This window comes from Rattus rattus, chromosome 10 (genome assembly GCF_011064425.1).
Source record: "Rattus rattus isolate New Zealand chromosome 10, Rrattus_CSIRO_v1, whole genome shotgun sequence".
NCBI lineage: Eukaryota > Metazoa > Chordata > Mammalia > Rodentia > Muridae > Rattus > Rattus rattus.
This window is the reverse complement of record NC_046163.1, coordinates 847,446-869,749: the sequence shown is the minus strand read 5'-3', so window position 1 is coordinate 869,749 and position 22,304 is coordinate 847,446. Positions and strand designations below refer to the sequence as shown.

Sequence of the window (22,304 nt, the reverse complement as noted above, 5' to 3'; positions counted from 1 at the left end):
CTTGGCTCAGGGAGTAGGCACTATTAGGAGATGCAGCCTTGTTGGAAGTGCATCTCTGTGGGGGTGGGCTTTGAGACCCTCCTCCTAGCTGCCTGGAGGCAGTCTGCTCCTGCCTTCCTTTGGATGAAGATGTAGAACTCTCAGTTCCTCCAGCACCATGCCTGCTTGGACACTGCCATGTTTCCTGCCATGATAATAATGGACTCAACCTCTGAATCTGTAAGCCAGCCCCAATGAAATGTTGTCCTTATAAGAGCTGCCTTGGACATGGTGTGGTGTCTGTTGCCAGGAATGGAAACCTTCACTAAGACACCTAGGCACCCAGCTAGAGGTATTGTTTGCTTAGATTAACACTGGAGTCTACCTGACATATGGGAAACACTAGGAGATGCCACAAACGGTTGGATACATGGAAATTCTTTACCTGACCTTAAGTGTCAAGCTTAACAGACCATGCTTTTCTACACAGACCACAAAGTCTGCTCCATGAATTTAATTCAACAGTCTTAAAATGAAATTCCCTGAGAGGAGTTTCCCTAAAAGAGATTCTCTAAGCATTGTATCAAGATCACTTTTAATTCTTCTTACTTCATGTACATACCCTAGGCTAAGATTTTCCAGTGCCAAGAAGTTTACTACAGAGATTTTTTTTTTACTGGCAAAAGACATTCTATGACAACAAAATCTGCCCTATAATTCCTAGGATCTCGACAACCTGTGCTAACCCTATGGGGATTTGTAATCTATTACTCAGATTCCGTTTAAGCACAGTTCCCCAAGGAAACCTTTCTGCCTCTAAAGCCTTTCCAAATCCCTTAAAGAAGAAAGTCGCTGGCATACATGCACAGTCTCATGCGTGCACACACACACACAGGCTCCAATGAATTTTTCTGTGTTACTTCTAAACAACACAATTCATCTTTGTAACATAGTTTCAACATCAATCAAGGTAGACAATTCTTACCTATATTATCATTAATTATCCCTCCCCCTCCCATTTGAGACAAGGTCTCACCATGTAGTCCATTCTGGCCTTAAATTTGCCATACAGGAGCTAGAGACGGCTTAAATGGTAAAGTAGACCTGAGTTCGGGATCTTAGTGCCTATATAAAAAGGCCAGACATAGCACTGTATGTCTATAATCCCTGCACTTGGCAGGTAGAATTCAGAAGGATTCATAAAATTTGTTAAGCAGCCAGTCTCGAGCAATTAATGAGCTCCAGGTTCGGTTAGAAATCCTTTTGCAAACATTAAGGTGGACGCCTTTGATCCCATACAACCTGTGCATACATATACAAATGCATCCACACCTATCCCAACACACACACACACACACACACACACACACACACACACACACACACACACACACACACCAAAACCAAGAAACTTGTGATCTTCCTACCACAGACTCACAAGGGATTGTAAGCACATACCACCATACTACTACTGCTTGGGATCTTAACTATTTAGATAGAACAATTATGATTTACTCCTATGCCTATATTGGTAAAAACGAGCTAGCTGATTTTCTGTAAAGATCATTCAATTTACTGAGAATAAATGTACAATACTAGACTGCATGGTGATAGAAGGCTATCATTTTATATGCTTTGAAAAGCAAAGGACATGGGTTTGTATAAATGCTTACCAAAACCAAACTCCCTCTTTCCTGTAAACAATACTTCAGTGTTTTAGAGGTATAAAAGTAGCTCAGATAGGTAGTGCAGAGTTACAAAAGGTCAAGCTACAAAAGAGGTGAGGGGCTCACCCTTACTCAAAGACAAATATAAATAACCTTTAAATGGCCTCGAATGCTATGCTCTCGATATTTATGTTCTTCTGTTGGAGGTGAACCATTAGAAACCTGGATCACGTTTTTCTTTTCTTCCAACAGTTTTTCAGAACTTTATCCTGTCTAGTAGTAGTCAAGAGAGAGGAGAGCAGAGCCTGTATCAGGGCTGACGACTGGCAGCCAGCACAGCCAAAAACTAGAAAGCTGTTCAAGGGGGTGAGCAGTGCCACCGCCTAGGAAAGACCAGCAAGAGGCCTGCCTCACTTCTCAGAGGAACGCTCATCTTCACCCTCAACACACGCATGCCCACATCTGCTCATCTCCTAACACTGTGTGCCGCAGAGCAGGCCAGCCCTGAAGGGACTGTGTGCCACGGCTCGGTCACTTACCCATGCTTCTTTGACCTCTTCAGAGACATCTGTTTCATCCTCCTGAAATGGAAAGGAGGAAAACCATAGGGATCAGAGTCACAGACCTCTGAAAACAGCAAGGTCAGTCCTACCCATTATTTGAAAGGCTACTTCCTGGCCTTTCAAATGTGGGCAATGACACTGAAAGCCAAGTGACACCACCACTGCCACCTTCAACACCTGCCACAGGCAGGGGACTTAGAAACATCACTGTGGTAATAAATGTTGAACCAAATAGGGCAAGGAAAAGGTAATTTTCAGAAAGCAAGACTTCATTTCACTCTGTCAAAAGTCATCAGCCTACGGTCTGAAGATGCAGCTTATTGGAAGAGTGTCTGTCTAGCGTGTGCAAGGCCCTGAGTTCAAACCCCACCGACAAAAGCGAAACCAAACACTATGAATTCAGTCCTAAGACAAGGAAATGTATCTTTGCTAAAAGATGGTTTGAAATGGATGACTATACTATTATATTCCTTGTGTTGTATTTATAGTTTTACCTAACTTTCAAATTGGTCATTAGGAACCAGGGCCTCTGGGTTCAGATGCAACCATTTGGCTTAAAAATGCTAGCAGCGAGGCTTGAATGGAAGGCTGGATGCAGCTACGGCGGGAGTGCATTAAGGTACTGTGTGTGTTTGTGGTTAGTAAGTGGTGACCGGCTTTCTACAATTTGATCCTTTACCTCCAGAAAGGTAAGCCTTAGTCTGATAAATTAGTGTCAACTTATAGATTTTAAGCCCTTTGAAATGTTTTTGAACTTTTTTTTTCCTAAAAAATTTCCAAAAGGATGCATTTGCTTTATACATCTGAATGTTTTGCCAGCATATAAATAAAAGTACCATGTGTGTGCCTGTTGGACCCCTGGAACCGGGGTTATTGATGGCTGTGAGCCACCATGTGGGTACTGAGACTTGAACCTTGTTCTTCTGAAAGAGCAACACGTGCTCTAAACCAAGAGGTCATCTCTCTAGCCCCCCGTTCAAAATTGTATTATCCTAGAATAGTTAGAATCTTGGTTTATAGGTGGCCTTAAGATACTGTCGACTACGTGACTCTCAGGGACTATTAGAGAAGACTGCTAAAACTTGCCAAATTTATCCACTTGTTTGCATGGTAGTTGCAAATTTCCAGCTTTCAAAATCCTTTATCAGTTACAGTGTCTCCTTTGTGCTCAGCACTGCTCTGGGCACTTAGCAGAGATACACCGAATGAGTCCCATGCTCGCAGAGTCTTCTCTTGTCTTAGTAAAAGTTCTTTGCCATCTCTACGAGAGTCACAGCATCACATGGTGTTCTTTCTTTTGCTCTCTGCGGGAAGGCTGGGAGCCGCAGGTGATATGGTGTGCCCCATGCAGACTGATGTACTTACGTCCTTTGTCCAGAAATTAATGCCTGTGCCTCTTCGCCGATCTCTAAGTCGTCTCCTCTCGCGGACTGACAGCCTGTTGGAGGACTGATCATCCAAATCAGCTTCTTCTTTCTCTGCTCAAAGATAACACACAATGTGGATCTTAAAAACCTGGGCCATGCACCCGGAGAGTGACTTCAGAAACTGTACATACCACTTGTGTCCATTTCCTTTGCCGCTGTGGCGTTTGTGGTGGCCTCTGGGTCAGGGACCGAAGCTCTACTTGTGTGCAGTAGCTGAGAACCAGTGTATAGTGAGGGTCTTGACGCAGAAGGAGAAACTGGTGCTGTGAGTTTGTCTGGCTGAGTTGGACACCTTAGGCGATGATAAATAGGCTGGAAATAATTCACAGGATGAGATGTTAGGGGTCAAGTTCAAAGGGTAAACACAGTACGGGTCCTCAAAATGGGCCCCTTCCATATTCAGCAACTTATTACCAGGTGACGCTCAGTCAGCATCCATCAGCTGCATTGGTAGTAAGTGGTCAGCAAACAGCAGCCTCAGACACTGTTGCCAAAAAGACCAAAGGTACTAAATAGGTCAGTGTTAATAAAAATTCCCTTGATCTTGAAAATGGGGAGAGCAATGGTGTTTTAAAGATGGAGTGCTCAAAGGCAGAGGACGTGGGAAATAAAAAGCTCAGGAGTGTGAGGGAGGGAACGAGAGTGAGTGACAGCCTGAGGAGGACAGATAGCAACCGTCCAGATGACCCACTGACATGCCACATGACTCACTGAAAAGCTCTTTTCCCACGGCCTGGCACACACTAGGCAAGGCTAGACCACCGAACTACTTTCCTGAAACTAAAAAAATTTCTGGTTTCCCCTGGAATTTTTTTTTTTTAAGAGTTAAAACAGTTAACTGGAGATTCTTCTAGGTTCACAATGTGGAGGTTATATACCTTTAAATTTATAAACTATAAAGACAGAAACAATAAAGTAAAAAAGTTTTGGAATGAGATAGAACTTGGCTAAATGTCTATCCTCAGTAGGCAGTAACTGTGTGAACAAAAGTTAACTTCTCTGGCCTCAGTCTCCTCATCTGTAAAATAGGGATAAGCCATCCTCAGCCAGAATGGTGAGGGGCTAGTTAGACAATGTGTGTTAGGTACCTGAACTCCACCTGAGAACCAGTACTCAGTAAACAATAACTTAACAGAACAACGACATGCATGGCACTCTCAGTTCACAGGACCTAGCACTCAGAGCACCAACAAGTGAGACAGCTGCTTCTAGTCACTACAGTAACTAACGGTCACTCGGAGCCCACATCAGGACACTTCTGAGAGAGAAGGAGTGCTGATGACAATGACAGGGAAAACGGTTGTCACGGAGACCAGGAGCATGATGTCCCTCTCTTCGAATGTGTCCTCCCCTAGACACATGTCCACACAGATGGTGACTCCCAGGTGTTTAGGAAACAAGCATTAGTGTCAAACAAGCTCCATGGGCAGACTGCCATATTCCAACCCTTACTGGCCTTACTGGCCGACTACTCCATGTGTAGAGTAAAGGTAAGTTACTCAGCCAGTGGGACTCAATTTCCTCATTTATAAACAGGAATACTAGTATCAATCTCAGAGGGGTCTGAGGATTACACCAATTAATCTACTTTAAATGCTTGAAACAGTGTCTGGCATAAAAACACTTATCTCTTAATTTGCATCTTATTACTCTATATCCTCTCTGTAAAGAATAGTAAGACATCCACTCAAAAGCATTAGTTAACCATGAGGAGAAAACTTGAAAAACTGAAGTCTTTTGTTTTTTTTCAGCCAAACAGGCCTGCACCAAAGACAGCTATAAACACACAGTGTCTTTGAGGAATTGTTTACTTCAAGGCAGAATAGCACTTAAGCCACCACTGATGAAGGATCACCAAATTATCGTGCTTGTGGGGCAGAGCATGCTGGCAAAAAGAGCTCACCTCTTCATCCAGACTTCTGCCCCAAGGTTGCTGGCCCTCGCCAGCTTCCTTTGTTGGGGCTGCTGACGGCTCCTGCTTCTTGGTGCTCCCTTCAAGTCCACCAGAATCTTCAAGCTTCTCACCAGGCTGTTCCTGCACTTGTCTCTCTGCCCTCGATCGGCTGAAAGTCTTTTCTGCCTCTTGGAGGTCTGTTAGGGTAACACCCTGGGAAAATATCGAGTGGTAAAGACAGTTTCACATTAACACACAGAATTCTTGAGCAGGGAAACTGATGCCCTCAAAACAACCCAAATGAATCTCCCAACAGAGGGTCATTTCTAGCAACACATGTTTAAAATAAGCACTGTGGTGTATGAGGAACTCAGACCTAAATGTGTACGCTCTGAGCTAATACTTTAGCTTTCCTACTTTGGTCTTCCAAAAATAGGCCAACAGTGATATCCACTGTTACAGATGTACTTGATCCATACCAAACTGCTCAGTTACTGAAGTGCACTTTACCCCCTCTCCAGATCAAATGGTTACCCTCTGAGCAGTAAATACTGGAAAAACCAAACTTTTTTTGTTTTTATTAACTTGAGTATTTCTTATTTACATTTCAATTGTTATTCCCCTTCCCGGTTTCCGGGCCAACATCCCCCTAACCCCTCCCCATCCCCTTCTATATGGGCTTCTCCTCCCTATCCTCCCCCCATTACCGCCCTCCCCCCAACATTCATGTTCACTGGGGGTTCAGTATTGGCAGGACCCAGGGCTTCCCCTTCCACTAATGCTCTTACTAGGTTATTCATTGCTACCTATGAGGTTGGAGCCCAGAGTCAGTCCATTTATAGTCTTTGGCCATATACCCAAAAGATGCCCCAACATATAAAAAAGACACGTGCTCCACTATGTTCATAGCAGCCTTATTTATAACAGCCAGAAGCTGGAAAGAACCCAGATGCCTTTCAACAGAGGAATGAATACAGAAAATGTGGTACAGCTACACAATGGAATACTACTCAGCTATCAAAAACAATGACTTTATGAAATTCATAGGCAAATGGGTGGAACTGAAAAATATCATCCTGAGTGAGGTAATCCAATCACAGAAAAACACACATGGTATGCACTCATTGATAAGTGGCTATTAGCCCAAATGCTCAAATTACCCTAGATGCACAGAACACATGAAACTCAAGAAGGATGACCAAAATGCGAATGCTTCACTCCTTTAAAAGGGGAACAAGAATACCCTTGGGAGGGAATAAGGAGGCAAAGTTTAGAACAGAGGCTGAAGGAACGCCCATTCAGAGCCTGCCCCACATGTGGCCCATACATATACAGCCACCAAACTAGATTAAGATGGATGAAGCAACTGAACTGAGAATAGGACCCCCGTTGAAGGAATCAGAGAAAGAACTGGAAAAGCTTGAAGGGGCTCGAGACCCCATATGTACAACAATGCCAAGCAACCAGAGCTTCCAGGGACTAAGTCACTACCTAAAGACTATACATGGACTGACCCTGGACTCTGACCTCATAGGTAGCAATGAATATCCTAGTAAGAGCACCAGTGGAAGGGAAGCCCTGGGTCCTGCTAAAGACTGAACCCCCAGTGAACTAGACTGTTGGGGGGGGCGGCAATGGGGGAGGGTGGGGAGGGAACACCCATAAGGAAGGGGAGGGGGAGGGGATGTTTGCCCGAAACCGGAAAGGAATAACACTGAAATGTATATAAGAAATATTCAAGTTAATAAAAAAAAAAAGGTGTATATTTGTAAAATAGATTTTCCAAAAGCTATAAAAGTCACTGCCGTTTTATTTATTATTTATTTTAGGGATCACTTAATTAAAATACATATAATAAATAATTCACACTTAAAAAAAAAAAAAAAGATGGATGAAGCAAAGAAGTGCAGGCTGACAGGAACCGGATGTAGCTCTCTCCTGAGAGACATAGCCAGAATACAGCAAATACATAAGCGAATGCCAGCAGCAAACCACTGAACTGAGAATGGGACCCCTGCTAAAGGAATCAGAGAAAGGACTGGAAGAGCTTGAAGGAGCTCGAGACCCCATATGTACAACAATGCCAACCAACCAGAGCTTCTAGGGACTAAGCCACTACCCAAAGACTATACATGGACTGACTCTGGGCTCCAACCTCATAGGTAGCAATGAATAGCCTAGTAAGAGCACCAGTGGAAGGGGAAGCCCTTGGTCCTGCCAAGACTGAACCCCCAGTGAATGGAATTGTTGGGGGGAGGGTGGTAATGGAGGGAGGATGGGGAGGGGAACACCCATATAGAAGGGGATGGGGAGGGGTTAGGGGGATGACCTGGAAACCGGGAAGGGTAATAACAATTGAAATGTAAATAAGAAATACCCAATTTAATAAAGATGGAGAAAAATAAATAAATAAAAATTTTTAAAAAACCTGGTTTAAGAGGGTGAAAATTCATAGCTAGGCTAAAACAACAAAACTTTCTAAAATGCTATATTGGCTTTTTTCTCCTCTACCATCATTTCCTGAGTAACTCTAGGAATCACACAGAGATATCCTGGGATCATTGGAGCAGCATGGGAGAAGCAAAGCCAAGTGACAGACCTGAGGCAGGACAGTACTAAGAAGAGAGTGAGATCAGTGAATAGAGGGCTTATGCTTTCAGAGCCTCAGAGGAGGCATGTCCCAAAGCTGCAAGGCAGACACTAACTACTAAATCCATTGCACCTTTTTATTTTATAAAATTATATGTAACATACTCTTATGTGTGGATGCAAGCATATTGTTTGTAGAGGATGCCAGCTCTCCTGAAGCTGGAGTTACAGGTGGTTATGAGTCACCTGACAATGTGGAGACCTCTGCAAGACCAGAAAGCACCCTTGACTGCAGGACTCTCTCTAGCCTCATAGCTGCCTTTAAAGAAAATAGCTCTTCATAATTTTATTCACTCTTTTAAATAACTAATGTCTTTAAACAATTAAACTACAGAGGCAAGTCAAGTAATTCTTTTCAAGAAACTTTCTTCAAAGATTATTTATTTTTAGTTATGGGTATGTGTGTGAACCTGCCTGAGGTGATATCCACATGTGCATACTGGAGCCTACAGAAGAAGCCAGAGGGGGTGTTGGATCTTCTGGAACTCGAGTTCCTGGTGGTTGTAAGCCACTCTTTAGACACTGGGAACTGAACCTGGGTCCTCTGCAAGGGCAGTAAGTGCTCGTAACTGTTAGCCTAGCTCACCAGCACCATTTTCAAGAAACTTTTCATCTATCAGAAATCACATGAAAAAAAATGTATGATCGTAAGATATTGTGTACACATTAAGATAGAAACCCTGGGACATGAGGAGACAGCTCGGTGGATGAATGAGTGAGAGGACCAGAGTCTGGATCCACAGAACCCAGGTAAGCACACCTACGGGGAGATGGGAAGCACAGACTGTGAGGAAGCACAGATGCTCATAAAGCAAGTGCACTGCTCTGATCAGCAGTAAGCAAGAGACCCCGCTCAGCTCCAGAAGGCAATGACTAACACACGAAGTTGTCCTCGGACCTCAGCAAGAGCTTCCTTGGAAGGCTGTGAGGGGTAAAAGGCATTGTGGCTAAAGGGGCCTGTCCAAAGACTCAGAAACAGGAGGTCAGGATGGTGCAGGTGTCTATCAGCAAAGATGAGGCAGTGGGAGGAAACCAAGGGCAATGAGACCTAGGGAGCAGGCAGAGACCGGGGCATCCACCACAGCAAAGAACTGGATGCTTACTTTCTGATAATGTTTCTTCTGTGGACCCTGCATCTCTTTAAAAAATAATAAAATATTTTCAAAGGTCACGTATACATTCTGAGGAGTCTGAAGATCCTTCCTCGTTCTTATGTGGACCTTGGCTCTCTCTACTGAGTCTTTTTCTACAAAATTTCTCTCCTTTCCTTCCTTCCTCCCTCCCTCCCTCCCTTCCTTTGTATGTAGCCCAGGCTGACCTCTTAACTACTATATAGTTGAGCCTGGCCTTCAACTCCTGCTCTTACTAACTCCCAAATGCTGGCATTACCAGTGTGCCCACCATGTTTGCTTTCATTACAAGACACTTGTGCATCTTTGCCTCTTCCACTTTTAATTATATATTATTCTCTAGATATGTTTTCCTGTTTCTTCACAAATAACTTAAAACATGTAAGAACAGTCTGTCAGATAAGACCTATGAGGACAGCAAAGAGAAAGCGCTCCGCGTCTTTGTATAGCCACAGAGGACTGAAAGCAGGGTCTGGAGATGTGTGGACAGCCATTTACAAGGTTTATTTTGGGAGCCGTGTGTCCACTAAAAGTGAATGATAAACAAACTGTGGCATATACATACAGACTTAAGACATGGATAACATGAATGAATGTAGCACTGTTAGGAGAAGTGAGCCAAACGGGTGAGACACATGCCATGTGACTTCATTTATATGATTCATAAAGCAGTCAAACTCATAAAGAGAGAAAATGGAATATTGCTTTTTTGCATAGAGTGATTGCTTAATGAATACAGAGTCAGTTTGGAAAAACAAAGACCATTCTGGAGACGGACAGTGCTGATGGGAATTAATGATGCTGAACATAAACTTAAAAATGGAGAAATGGCCAAGTTTTCTTATGTACATTGACTAGAATAAAAACAAGAAATAGCCATGAGCCATGGAAGATTGAGTCTATGGGAAGAACAGACACACAGACCCATTCTAGGAAGGTCAGGAAAGGCAGATGCAGTCTTTCTGTTGCCATATTGTACGATGTCCCTTTCCCAGCCATCCACTTTCTTTCTTGACTTCTACACCATCGAAATAGAAAGAACAAGGCTCCTTTCGGCCACACAGGTTTCTCGCTCATCTCTAATGCTGCTGCTGTTTCCTGGTTTCCCCTTCATTCTGTTTCAGTGTTCTCTCAGCTTCCTTCAGGGCCCTTCTGGCAGCCTTTCCTCCACATTCACGGCCATCACAGCCCGAGGTTGGCACGGCTCAATAGCTTCCTGTTTCCTGGCTTGGCCAACATCTTCTACCTACACGTAATTTCTGCAAATAGTGTAAGCTACATCACATTCCTCCTTAAACCACTTTCATGGCTCCTGTAAAGACCTTTGTCCTAACTGAAATATAACTCATGTATCATAAAACTCCCCCTTTTTTTTAACCTTGTATGATCTGACGGTTCCTGGAATGCTCTGAGCTCTTCCACCACCACTGTTCTCAGCTCTCAGGACATTTTCATCTCCCCCAAAAGAATCCACACCCAGCAGCAGGTCTTTTCCTATTCCTCTTCCCTGAAGTCCAAGCATCAATCGTCCGCCCATGCGACCTCCCACCCCCACCTTGGCTTTACCATTTCAGTCGCACACACAATGATCTCCTAACAAATGGGCTTTGTGCCTGGGCTGTTTTACTTGAAATGTTTTCTCAAAGTTCATCCGTGCTTTAATTTTTTTATTTATATGTATGTCTGTGTGTGGATTTATGCATGTGTATGCGGACACCCAATGGAGGCCAGGCAAGGCTGCTAGGTCTCCCGGGTCTGGAGATGCCGCTGCTGTGAGCTGCCTGATGTGAGTGCTGGGAACTGAACTCTGATCCTCTGCAAGAGCAGGCAGTGCTAACTGCAAAGCATTCTTTCCAGCTCCTGTAACATTCAATTTTAATTTCAAACAGTGTTTCCCTGTATGAATACAGCATGCTTTATTCTTATTATTCATTCTTATCATGGAGTACAACACTGGGTTGGTTGTACTTTTTGGCTATTTTGAGTAATGCTGTTATATAATTCTCTATACAAGGTTTTATGTGAAAATACGTTTTCATGTATTTATCTAAGAGTAGTCTGTGTGTGTTGGGTCAAATGCAAAGTGTGTGTTTAACTTCTGAACTGCTATCAGTTAGAGATTCTCCGTGTGTAGAGGGCTGCAAGGCCTCTTAACAGCTCTTCAGCAAAGCTGGAATGAGCGTGGAGGGATGGAGGCGAGTGTGAGTAGAGACAGCCATCACCTTGTCTGAGTGCACACAGTTCACCCGTAGACGTGACAACTGTGATGAAGCTGCTAGAACAGAAGCATTCATCTTACCATGTTCACTACATACTTCCTCTGGGGAGGAGAAAGACAAAAGAACACCGGGGGCGGGGTGGGGTGTCGTGCTTACTTGAGTAGACCTTCTTGTCTGCCGAGCTTGTCTGGAGCGTGCTTTCCGTAAAGACTCTGCCTCCTCATCCCGTACAGGAGTCAGATAAGACCTATGAAGAGAAGAAAGAGAAAGTTCTCCGCGTCCTGAAGGGATCCTACCTGCTGAGGATAAAGGTCAGCAAAGGTCACAATGGCTGGAAGGCTGTGTGCCTTCACCTTTGTAAATGTGCCACTGCCCATACAGAGTGTGCATCTGTAGAGAGAGAAGTGCATTTTGTTTCTTCCTTCTTGTCCTAACCATTTCTCTCTCTTCTTCCTTACTTTTGTGACAGGGAGCTGCAGGCCACGCTGAAGAGAGGCAGTGATAGAAAGTGTCATGCTTTGTCCCTGCTCCCAGCACTTCCCCACGAAACAGGGTTGATTGGTTATGAAGTTTCTTTACACACAACTCATCAATTAAACTAAAACTTCCTATTCTTACAGGAATCCGGCTAAGGTTTGTCCGTACTGATGCATATGTCTACATGTTCACATGGAGATTAAAGGTGGATATCAAGTGTCTTTGTCATTCTCCTGCGTGTGCCATGCACCCACACATTAATGGGTACAGATGCAGGAATGCAGCCATCACTGTGCACACATACCGCATGTATGTATGTGCGGAGGTTAGAGACAACCTTGAACAGCATTCCTTATCTCTACTTTACTTTGGACAGGCCTGCCGTACTACTGCAAATGATGGGCTAGTTGGTCCAGAAGCTTCTCCTGTGTCTACCTCCTATTCCCCATAGGACCATCTGGGTTACAGATCTGCATCCAGCTTCCATGTGGGTTCTGAGCTCAGGTACTCACACCTGTGAGGCAAACACTCTTACTCCTGTGTTCCTTGCTTGGCCCATGCATATTGGTTTTTTTTTTTAAATAAAGTCTTTCACTGAAACTAGAGCTCACTGATTTGGCCAGACTGGCTGGCCAGTACAATCTGGCAAACCTCCTCGCCCTGCGTCCCCAGTGATGAGATTATAGTTGTACACTAACTCACCTTTTAGTGCTGGGGACCTGAACTCAGTCCCTCATGCTTGTATGGCAACACCACATTGAGTTTTATTTAAACTATGTAGCTTCAAACAAAGGCCCCAGGCTCTGTGTTTTGTGTTTTTGCTTTTGGCCTGTGTAGGCGTGCTAGTCAAGCACTGTTATCACTGAGGCACACTTAGCTCAGATATAAATGTGTAAATACGTGCGCACACCCAGTGGGGTATGGAAGCCAGAAGTTAATATCACGCGGCTTCTCTACTCTCCACTTGTTTTGGACCAGGGCTCTGAGCGGAAGCAGGCCCTCATGGGTTCATCTAGACTCGGTGGCTAGCAGGCCCCAGGGATCTGCTCATCCTCACTGCCCAACATGCTGGACTATCGTTGTGCCGCTATAGATCTTCATGTTCACATGGCAAGCATTTTACGAGCTCAGCCATGCCTCAGACACAGTATGTATCATATGTATGTATACTATTGCATGTAATACAATATGTAGTACAATATGCATACCTTAAGAAAAGGAATGTGGTCTCTGATTTTTCTTTCTAATGACCAGCTTTGTGAGTTAAGGTTACATCTCTTGGGAAGAATTCTCTGCTGATCTACTTTCTGTAATAATATGTATATGATTTGGGTTATACAATTTTTAAAATTCACTAATATTATTTGGTGGTATATAACTTTTCATAAAATCCTTATACTAAAGTCTAATTTCTATAGAAGTAGTTTTCTTTCATTTGTTTGTTTTTGTTTTGAGACAGGGTTTCTCTGTGCAGCCCTGGCTGTCCTGGAAGAAGCTCTGTAGACCAGGCTGGCCTCAAACTCACAGAGATCCACCTGCCTCTGCCTCCTGAACACAGGGAATAAAGGTGTGCACCACCATTGCCCATTTAGCAGTTGTTTTCAGTAAATCAATACCTAAAGGACTTAAATTTGATCTAGTTCTAAGATTCAGGGTAGAGATGATAAAATTATCCCTGCCCTGCTGATACGACAACCAAGGCTCACGGGAACATAAAAATAGCCAAGACCACAAGGTCACTCCCCAAAAGACATTACCATGATGCTCTCCTGCATCCAGAACTTCCCTACTTCATTCCACAATGAACCGTTTGTTTCCTTGATGAAGCATCATGCTATTTCAGCTACACGGATTTCAGCTACATGCAAACCTAGCAGCAGCAGGACGGCAGACTGAGCTGTCTGGACTGCCTTCTCCTGGCATCCTTTCTATCTCACTAATGTCGCAGTGCTCAGCAGTTTGATGGCACAGGATGGTTCCCACATTTACAGAAGCTGCCATTGACACGTTACAGGCTGCTGTGAAAGAACCATAAAAATCAAATAACCTGAGGGACTAAATTCTCCTTTGGAGGACACTGACTCTACAGTCAGGTGCTGCCTGGTGCAGAATGGCATGGGGGGCTAGGGAAGTACCAATGTAGAACAGGAGAAAAAAGACTGCTGCATTCTTCAACCTCTTGGTCACAAAATAAAGGAGGTAAAGTGTTTCTCGGGACTTCAGTCACCTTTAACCATAACGAATCCATATTTATGCTGATTGTGGAAAAATGGTTCTTGCTAAAAGCCTATTCATTGGTCTGTCCAAACAGACTCATCTTTAAATATTCCAGGGTGCTTGGACCCAGGACCCCACCCCCATCCAAGTACCCAAAGCCATGAATGCTCAAGTCGCATATAAACTCACACAGTATTGGCAGATATGTTAAACAGCCTCTTTAAACATATACCTTAAATCACGTCTGGCTTACTTTCACTGTGCAATACAATGTAAATGCTGTGAAACTTGTCATCATACTGTATAAGCTAAGGAATAACAAGAGAAAATTGCCTGTACATGGTGAACGCAAGTATATTTTTTTTCTCCTGAATATTTTCAAGTCAGTTGGTTGAACCCACAGATTTAGAACTTGTGATACAGAACTTTGATTATACTAAGCTTCCCATGTTTCTATGGGTTTCTATGGTCTTTTATTCCTTAAATGGAACTTTGTATAATAATGGAAGTGTCCAATATTCAGTCTTATACAGAAGCCAGTAGTCACATGTGGCCACTAGACATTTTAAATGTGGTCAGTGCAACAGAGGACATTATTTTTAACTTGATTTGCCATTAAATTTAAACAGCAACCCAAGAATACTGACTATGACACTGGGAAGCACAGCTCTGCAGTTCTGGGACTGTTCTGAAGAGACACATTCTCAGCTCTCTCCTTAAATGTGTAAAATGCACAGTGAACAGAATTCAGAAAGATGGAGTGCTTGAGAGCAATTGATTACATTTTCTTCTCCAAGTCTTCATTTTTCTCCGTGTTTCCCATAGGCCACATTACTATAACCTTATGCTTTTATATGCGGTAATCTTAAATTTTATGAGCTAGTGCCAGCTCCCACCTTCAGGGTATTTATGGTACAGCAAAGAGAAAGATGTTCACAGACCAGAGTACCTCAGAGCCACAGTTTTTCTAATTCCAGCATTTATATTCTCTGTATCCATATGCCTTTACCCACACCACCCTGCTTTTCCCTTTGCCCCCCTTGACACAGAGAACTCCAAGAAAACAGTTACCTCCTTGTGCAGGCCTGCATAGCAGAATGAAGGTCAAGACATGCATGGAGATGAACAGCAAGAAAGGTAAGTGGCTGCTGGGAAACGCTGCAGTCTCAGCACCCGTCTCCCTTGGAAACTAGAGAAGCCTGCACTGCTCCTGCTACAGCAAGCCAGAGGCAGAGCTTTTGTAATTTGTTAGGAAGCCTGTTCCTAGGAAGGGGGAAAAGGAAGGGGAGGAGGGCAAAATCCCAGGGCTCAGCAAGACAGTGCTACTAACAGTTCCCAAAATACCATTCCATTAGATGCATAGTTTATATACTGTACCACGCCAATCAATACTCCTTGTCATCTGACAGAAGGGAGAGGGAGAGTTCTTCTCTATGTGAGGGAAGACAGAGTGGAAGGTGCAGCACTCCCGTTCTGGCTACTTCATCTGCCCTTGGGCTACCCTAGCTGTGGCATCCACCCAAGGGAGCTGTAAATACAGCCTCACTGGAGGCTGGGACCCAGCCAGCTGCTGCATGCCAAGAGAGGAAAAGAGACAGATACAGAAGAGCACATGACAGACACAAGGACAGACCTCATCTCTGTCTAAAGGGCTAAGCTGGACAGGAGAAAGCTGTAAGCAGTGCTCAGACTGAGACGCTACCTAAGGAGCGGGGAGAGTTCTACATCTGAGTTTGCTTTCTGATATTATGATAAACACTGACCAAAAGCTACTTGAGGGAGGAAAGGGTTTATCTGGCTTACAGGTTACAGTCCACCATCTAGGGAAACCAGGGCAGGAACTCAAGGCAGAAGCCTGGAAGTAGGAACTGAAGCCAAAGCCACAGAGGAACGGCTTACTGGCTTGTCCCTAGGTATCATACATCTACCTTTTTTATGTCACACGGGGTCACCAGCTTTGGGGTGGCACTGTCTTCAGTGGGCTAGGCTCTGCTCAATCATTAGGAATCAGAAAAATTCCCTACAGGCGTGTCTCTAAGTCTATCTAATGGGAGCGATTCTTCAGTTGAGGTTCCTCTCCCCAGAAACGTCGAGGTCTGTGTCAGGTTGACAAATAGCTAACTAGCCTACTAGTCTATGGCATATATTAAGGTCTGGTCTGATTTCACAGTTTAGTGTAATGAAGTCCAAAGGATTATGTGACACTGTGCACTCTAATGGCACTGACATCAGAGCTGAAGTTCAAGAAACCATGCTATCACCTCATAACCAAAAAGAGAGAAACAGGTACAGAGAGAACACAATGTCAGGGCTGGGGGTTGAGCATTTCGGAGTCTTCTAGACTGGCACTATCAGGGACAGTTTTGCATGTCCCTTCCATAAGGAAGGCAGAGTTATCTGGCCCTAAATGTCAGTGGTGTAGAGTCTTTAGTTCCTGAGTACTATGTTCAAGGAAGGGGCTACAAGCCATGCTGGGCTGCAGACAGTGAGCAGACACAACAGTACCCTCATGGCCTACAAACCTGGCTTCTCACAGAGAAACGCTGCAGACACCTTATTCTAGTCTCCACGTTCTACAGCACACCACTATGGTTCAGAGTGTACAGCCAACATGCCTATAGTTTGTGACCTGCCTCCAGTCAGCAGAGTGTAATCTCGAGTTCTCCCCATGCTGAGCTGTTGCTCAAGAAAAACCACATCAGTGTTCAGAGCAAAGCCTCTTTCACAAAGGACAGTGCTTTACTTATGTAGGTCACTTTACAATCAGTTCACTGGTCACAGCGGGTGTTACTGATGCCAAGAATGACAGATTCATGTGCCAACCAGGCCAGTGCTGCTCTACTGCATGCCTACAGGTTATGCCATCCATGGAGACCTGAGCAACCGTCTCCAGCATTTATCACCTAATGCAAAATAGAGTAGGGCGCCATCCCTGTCCTGCTGTTTAGAATAAGAAAGCCAACACACACACACACACACACACACACACACACACACACACACACACACACACGCAGGCAGAATAACTCAAATCTTAATGTGAAGGATGATAAATGATGGAGTATCTACATGATAAAAAAATCACACACAAGATAAGCTAAAAGTATGTCACATATACAACAGAAAATACCTGAACTTAAAAGACATACAACAAAACAATGACATCAAATCAGCAAAATGTATTTTCACAAAAGTTAAAGAAACAGGAAACCAGAAAAGCCTATAAACAGAAGAGAAAATGTTTCACTAGCCCCAAGGAAAATGGTGTTAGAACCAAGAAGAAGCTACTTTTATCTTTCTTTGATAGGCAAAAAAAGAAAAACAATGTTTCAAATGTAACCCAGTTGTAAACAAGAGAAAAATATGCACTCACACATTAGACTCAGATTTTCCATTGGAAAGATCCAGGAGAAACCCACATATTTATACATGGAAACATGAACAAGAGCACACACAGCAGTGATGTCATTAGTACCGTGTGTGTGTGTGTGTGTGTGTGTGTGTGTGAGAGAGAGAGAGAGAGAGAGAGAGAGAGAGACAGAGAGACAGAGAGACAGAGAGACAGAGAGACAAAGAGAGAGAGACAGAGATAGAGACAGATAGAGACAGAGACAGAGAGAGCCCATCTGTTAGCCGAGAAAACATTCCATCCACCCAATGCTAACCACCCTCTGAAGTCCTAAGAATGTGGGCATTTATTTTTCTTTGTCATTACAGCATTAGCAGACAGCATCCTGCCTACTCTATCGGGTACTCCAAGTAATTAGTGAACTGAATTAAGGTTATGCACAAAAAATGGAATCTAGGTTATGACTCACAGTTATGTGTCTTATTATGTGTAAACTTCTATTCATTTGGTAACTTACTACTTCTTAGTTTAGCTGGCAGCGCATTGGTTCATTCATTCTGGTTGTTTTCCTATCTTTCCTTCTGTTTTATCTACCCTGGATACTATATATAAAATGAAGAACACTTGATCTTATAGGAAGATGTACACAGTGATAAATCAGTTTTTAAGACCAAAAAATGCCCAAAGATTCGTCTGGAGAGAAAAACCTTATATTCTTTGAGGGCTAAGGAATGAAGCACCCAGGAGAGTTAAGGAGTTAAGAGGCTTCCTGGGGAAAGCGGGGCACACTTCTTGGGGCACAGTCTCAGGTCCTGGTGAGGACAGCAGAGCACACAGCCTTGGAGAGAGGGGCAGGGAGGGATTCCGAAAGCCACAGGTTCAATGGCAGGGCCTGAGTTAATAGAGCACTACAGATGAAGAAGAACAGAAAATGGGAGTAGTTTAGGTTTTAGATGTACGGGGATCAAACTTAGGGCCTTGTACATGCCAAGCAGATACTCTACCGTTAGGCTGCATTCCCAGATAGAAACCAGAGAATCCTTAAGGAGAAAGGGAGGGTTTGCTCACAGGGGAATGTGAGTGGAGAAGGAAAGGGCTTCTGGCAAGTGTTTGCATTGACTCTGCCATGGTTTGTATATGCTTGGCCCAGGGAGTGGCACTATTTGGAGGTGTGGCCTTGTGTCACTGAGGGCATGGGCTTAAAGACCCTCATCCTAGCTGCCTGGAAGTGACTATTCTGCTAGCAGCCTTCAGATGAAGATGTAGAACTCTCAGCTCCTCCTGCACCATGCCTGCCTGGATGCTGCCATGCATCCTGCCTTGATGATAATGGACTGAACCTCTGAACATGTAAGAAGCCCCAATTAAATGATGTCTTTTATAAGAGTTGCCTTGGTCTTGGTGTCTGTTCACAGCAGTAAACCCTAACTAAGACAGGCTCTCCATCAGCAAACTCTTAGTTGGATGCCTGAATTTCTCAATTTGGTAGCACATATGTAACATGGCATTTTTTTTTAATATATAAAAGACTTTCTCTGTTTTAAAGTCCAGAAGGTAGAATGGTTTAATCTAGTTTGTCTCTAGACTTTTTCTTAAGGGGACTTGAAAACCCTAACAGAAAAATCCATAACAATACTTGAAAGAGATGTAGAAATAAGGGTGATGGGCTAAGGGGAAGGAAAAAATAATAGCCACTGTATTTACTTCTGTATGTCTAGAGAGTAAGCCAAGCACTTCGCTTAGCCACTATGCATCATGAAGAGCACCAAGACATCCAGGACAGAACACTGACAGAGGAAAGAGCTAGAGTAGATCTGTTAAAGAGCAAAGAACTCTGGGAAGGGGAGGGAGACGCTCGCTCATTACAAGAGAGACTTGAGAACAACAGAGGGCATCCATGAGAGAACAGTACCTGAGGGGATATTTTTAAAAAAATCAGTAGTGAGTTTTATAAAGTGCTACTGAGAGTTCATGGTAAAGGATGAAGAGACCCTGGAATCCAGTCATTAAGAAGGATGTGCATCTCCCCTGGCAATGGGCAAAGAGACACTGTATTGGTCAGGGCAAGCAGAGGGCATACCTGCCCTCCACCCCACCGCCAAGGTGGGCTATATACACACAAAGCCTTGCTACTACCACGCAGTACATTGAGGGAGGAGGAAGACCGACAGAATTATGGATGACCGTATCACCCACAGACCTGTCCTCTAGTGCCTAGTGGATTGAGGATGTCACCTAGGGACCTGCCAGCCATATAGCCAGTCTGCAGCAGGAGCCACCACAATGTGTAAGCATGTAGTGGACAGATGGGAGAGAAAGAGAAGTGGGGCAGCTTGAGCTAATATTATGAAGAGAGATGGAACTGAAGACTCCTTAGGGTGGAGAGGAGGAGCCTGCTGAGAGTGGCCAGCCCTGCCACCTGTTGCCACGGTGAGGTCCCAGTCTGAGCTGCCTGCTGATGGCCATGTTAGTATCTGTGGCTATTCAGCAGCAGGTGTTGGGGTTGATGACTATGGCTCGTATTACACCTAGAGAATAGGAGCACCCACTGGGGACCACATGGATGTCCAGGGGGTATGCAGAACTGTTCCTATCCCTCACTGGCTCCAGAGCTCTGGAGAGCAGGCCCTACCTCTCACTGGCAGTAGCAGTTGGGGGAGCTGGCTCTGTACCTCACTCAGGCTACACAGTGGAGCTGGCCCTGGTGGCAGAGGTGTGAATGTGGGAGAGCTAGCTTAGCTACACACTCAAGAGAGTAGGCCCTGCATCTGGTGTGGACAGAACAGCAGAGCTGTAGGTGGTGGGGCACAGGTGAGCCAACCCTGGGGGCGAGAGTGTAGAGAGCTGCCTTGAGGTGTGGCATGAGTACAGGGATGATGCCCTGACCCCTCATCACCTGCAGCTGTCAGAAGAGCAGGCCCCAGGGTCATGAGAGTGGGTGAGCTGGCCCTCTCCATCACTGGCTGCAGCACTTGGGAGAGCGGGCCTTGCACCTTGCCTGACCAGCATAGTAGGGCTGGCCCTGGTCAAGAAGACATGGGTAAGCCATTCCCAGGACCAGAACACAGGAGACCTAGCCCTGCCTTGATGAATGTGGAGGTGATGCCCCAGCTTTTGCCCCTCACCATTTGTGGAAGTCAGGAGAACTGGCCTGGCCCTGGGGTCAGGAGGTGTGTGTGTGTGTGTGTGTGTGTGTGTGTGTGTGTGTGTGTGTGTGTGTGTGTGTGTGTGTGTACTGGCCTATCTCTTGTTGGCTGTGGCACCTGGGAGAGCAGGTGCTATACTTTGCCTAGGCAGCACAGCAGTTCTGGCCCTGGTAGAGGGGCCACAGGTAAACCAGCTCTGAAGGCAAGAGAAATGGAGAACTGGCTGTGTCACTTGTCTAGTTGGGAGAGCTCATCTGTGGTAAAGTGGCATGGGTGCAAGGGGGTTCCTGCCCTCATCCCTCGTCCCCTGCAGTGTAGTTAGCAGAGCTGGCCCTGAGGCCATGATAGCAGGAGAGCTAGCCTTGTACCCTCAGTGGCTGCAGCACTTGGCAGAGCAGGTGCCTGGGCAATACACTGGAGTTGGCCCTGATCATGCCAAGGGTGAGCCAGCCCCAAGGGTTGAGAGCACTAGAGGTGGCCCCACCCCTTAGAGGATGCAGCACTTGGGAAACTGGGCACCCTGACTGCAAGCACAGTGGAGCTGGCTCTTGATGCATGGGTCAGTAATGAGTTTGTTCCATTATATAGTAATTCCGGCTAACTTTACAGATGTCAGGGTGAGCCAGCCCCAAGGGTTTGAGAGCATAAGAGCTGACCCTTCTTTCTGTCGATGGCAGTATTGGGTGGCCTAGGTGGAGGAGTGCTAGAGAGCTTGCCCTGGTGGTATGGATGAGGGAGAACCATCAGGCTGACTAGCTCAGCTACCACTCAGGCTGGGGCCAGGGCTCTAAATTGGCCCACCTGAAAATCACCATCATCTGAGGGAGAAGTGAACGTCGTGCTGATCCAGAACTACAGGCTCTCCATGACACAGGGCAACAATGAGATAACCAGGACTCCCAGTGCAGATCCAATATTGATGGTGTCAGAGAAGCCAGAAACCTCAATCCATTTGCAAGTAGATGTGAGGACAGAGGGATATACTATGGGGCGCATTGTGGCACACTCTAGCTTCCACAATGAGATATTTTTCAATGCTTTGCTCGTGTGTGTGTGTGTGTGTGTGTGTGTGTGTGTGTGTGTGTGTGTGTGTGTTCTCTTGTGGGGGAGTTGCAAGAGTAAGGAGCAGATATGAGGGGATGGGGAGATGAGTGGAACTGGGGTAGATGAGATAAACTCACAAAGAATCAATAAAAAGTTTTTTAAAAAAGAAGAGGAAGAAGAGGAGGAGGAGGAATACAAGGAAGAGGAGGAGGAGAAGGAATACAAGGAAGAGGAGGAGAAGGAATACAAGGAAGAGGAGGAGGAGGAGGAAGAGGAAGACGACATGGCCTTTGCCAGAGCAATGTCACTGGGTTGGCAGGTAGAGAAGAATTTCTATTTTAGTAGGCTGAAGAGTGAATAAGAAGCTAGAAAGTAAACAGAGTGAAATCAGAGGGCCTTTCCAAGAGCAGCACGCAGCTAAGCAGGGTGAAGCTGCTAACATCAGAGCAGTGTGGGCCAGAGCTGAGTCCTAAGATAGGAAGAACTGCGCCTGCCAAGGACAAATCATATCTGTCCAGGGCACATTTGTCAGAGAACGACTAA

At 44.9% G+C, this 22,304-nt stretch overlaps 1 protein-coding gene across 2 annotated transcripts in view; it reads right to left on the bottom strand.

The window, feature by feature from the left end:
* Nucleotides 1-22,304, bottom strand: part of Ppp1r12b (protein phosphatase 1 regulatory subunit 12B) — a 191,695-nt gene that overhangs the window by 73,548 nt on the left and 95,843 nt on the right. For both annotated transcript variants that reach the window (XM_032915242.1, XM_032915243.1), the window contains 5 exons: nt 11,685-11,775; nt 5,540-5,743; nt 3,768-3,948; nt 3,575-3,687; nt 2,186-2,227 (listed from right to left, as the gene is read on the bottom strand). In XM_032915242.1, the coding sequence (XP_032771133.1) occupies nt 2,186-2,227; nt 3,575-3,687; nt 3,768-3,948; nt 5,540-5,743; nt 11,685-11,775 (631 nt within the window). The remainder of the gene's footprint in view (nt 1-2,185; nt 2,228-3,574; nt 3,688-3,767; nt 3,949-5,539; nt 5,744-11,684; nt 11,776-22,304) is intronic.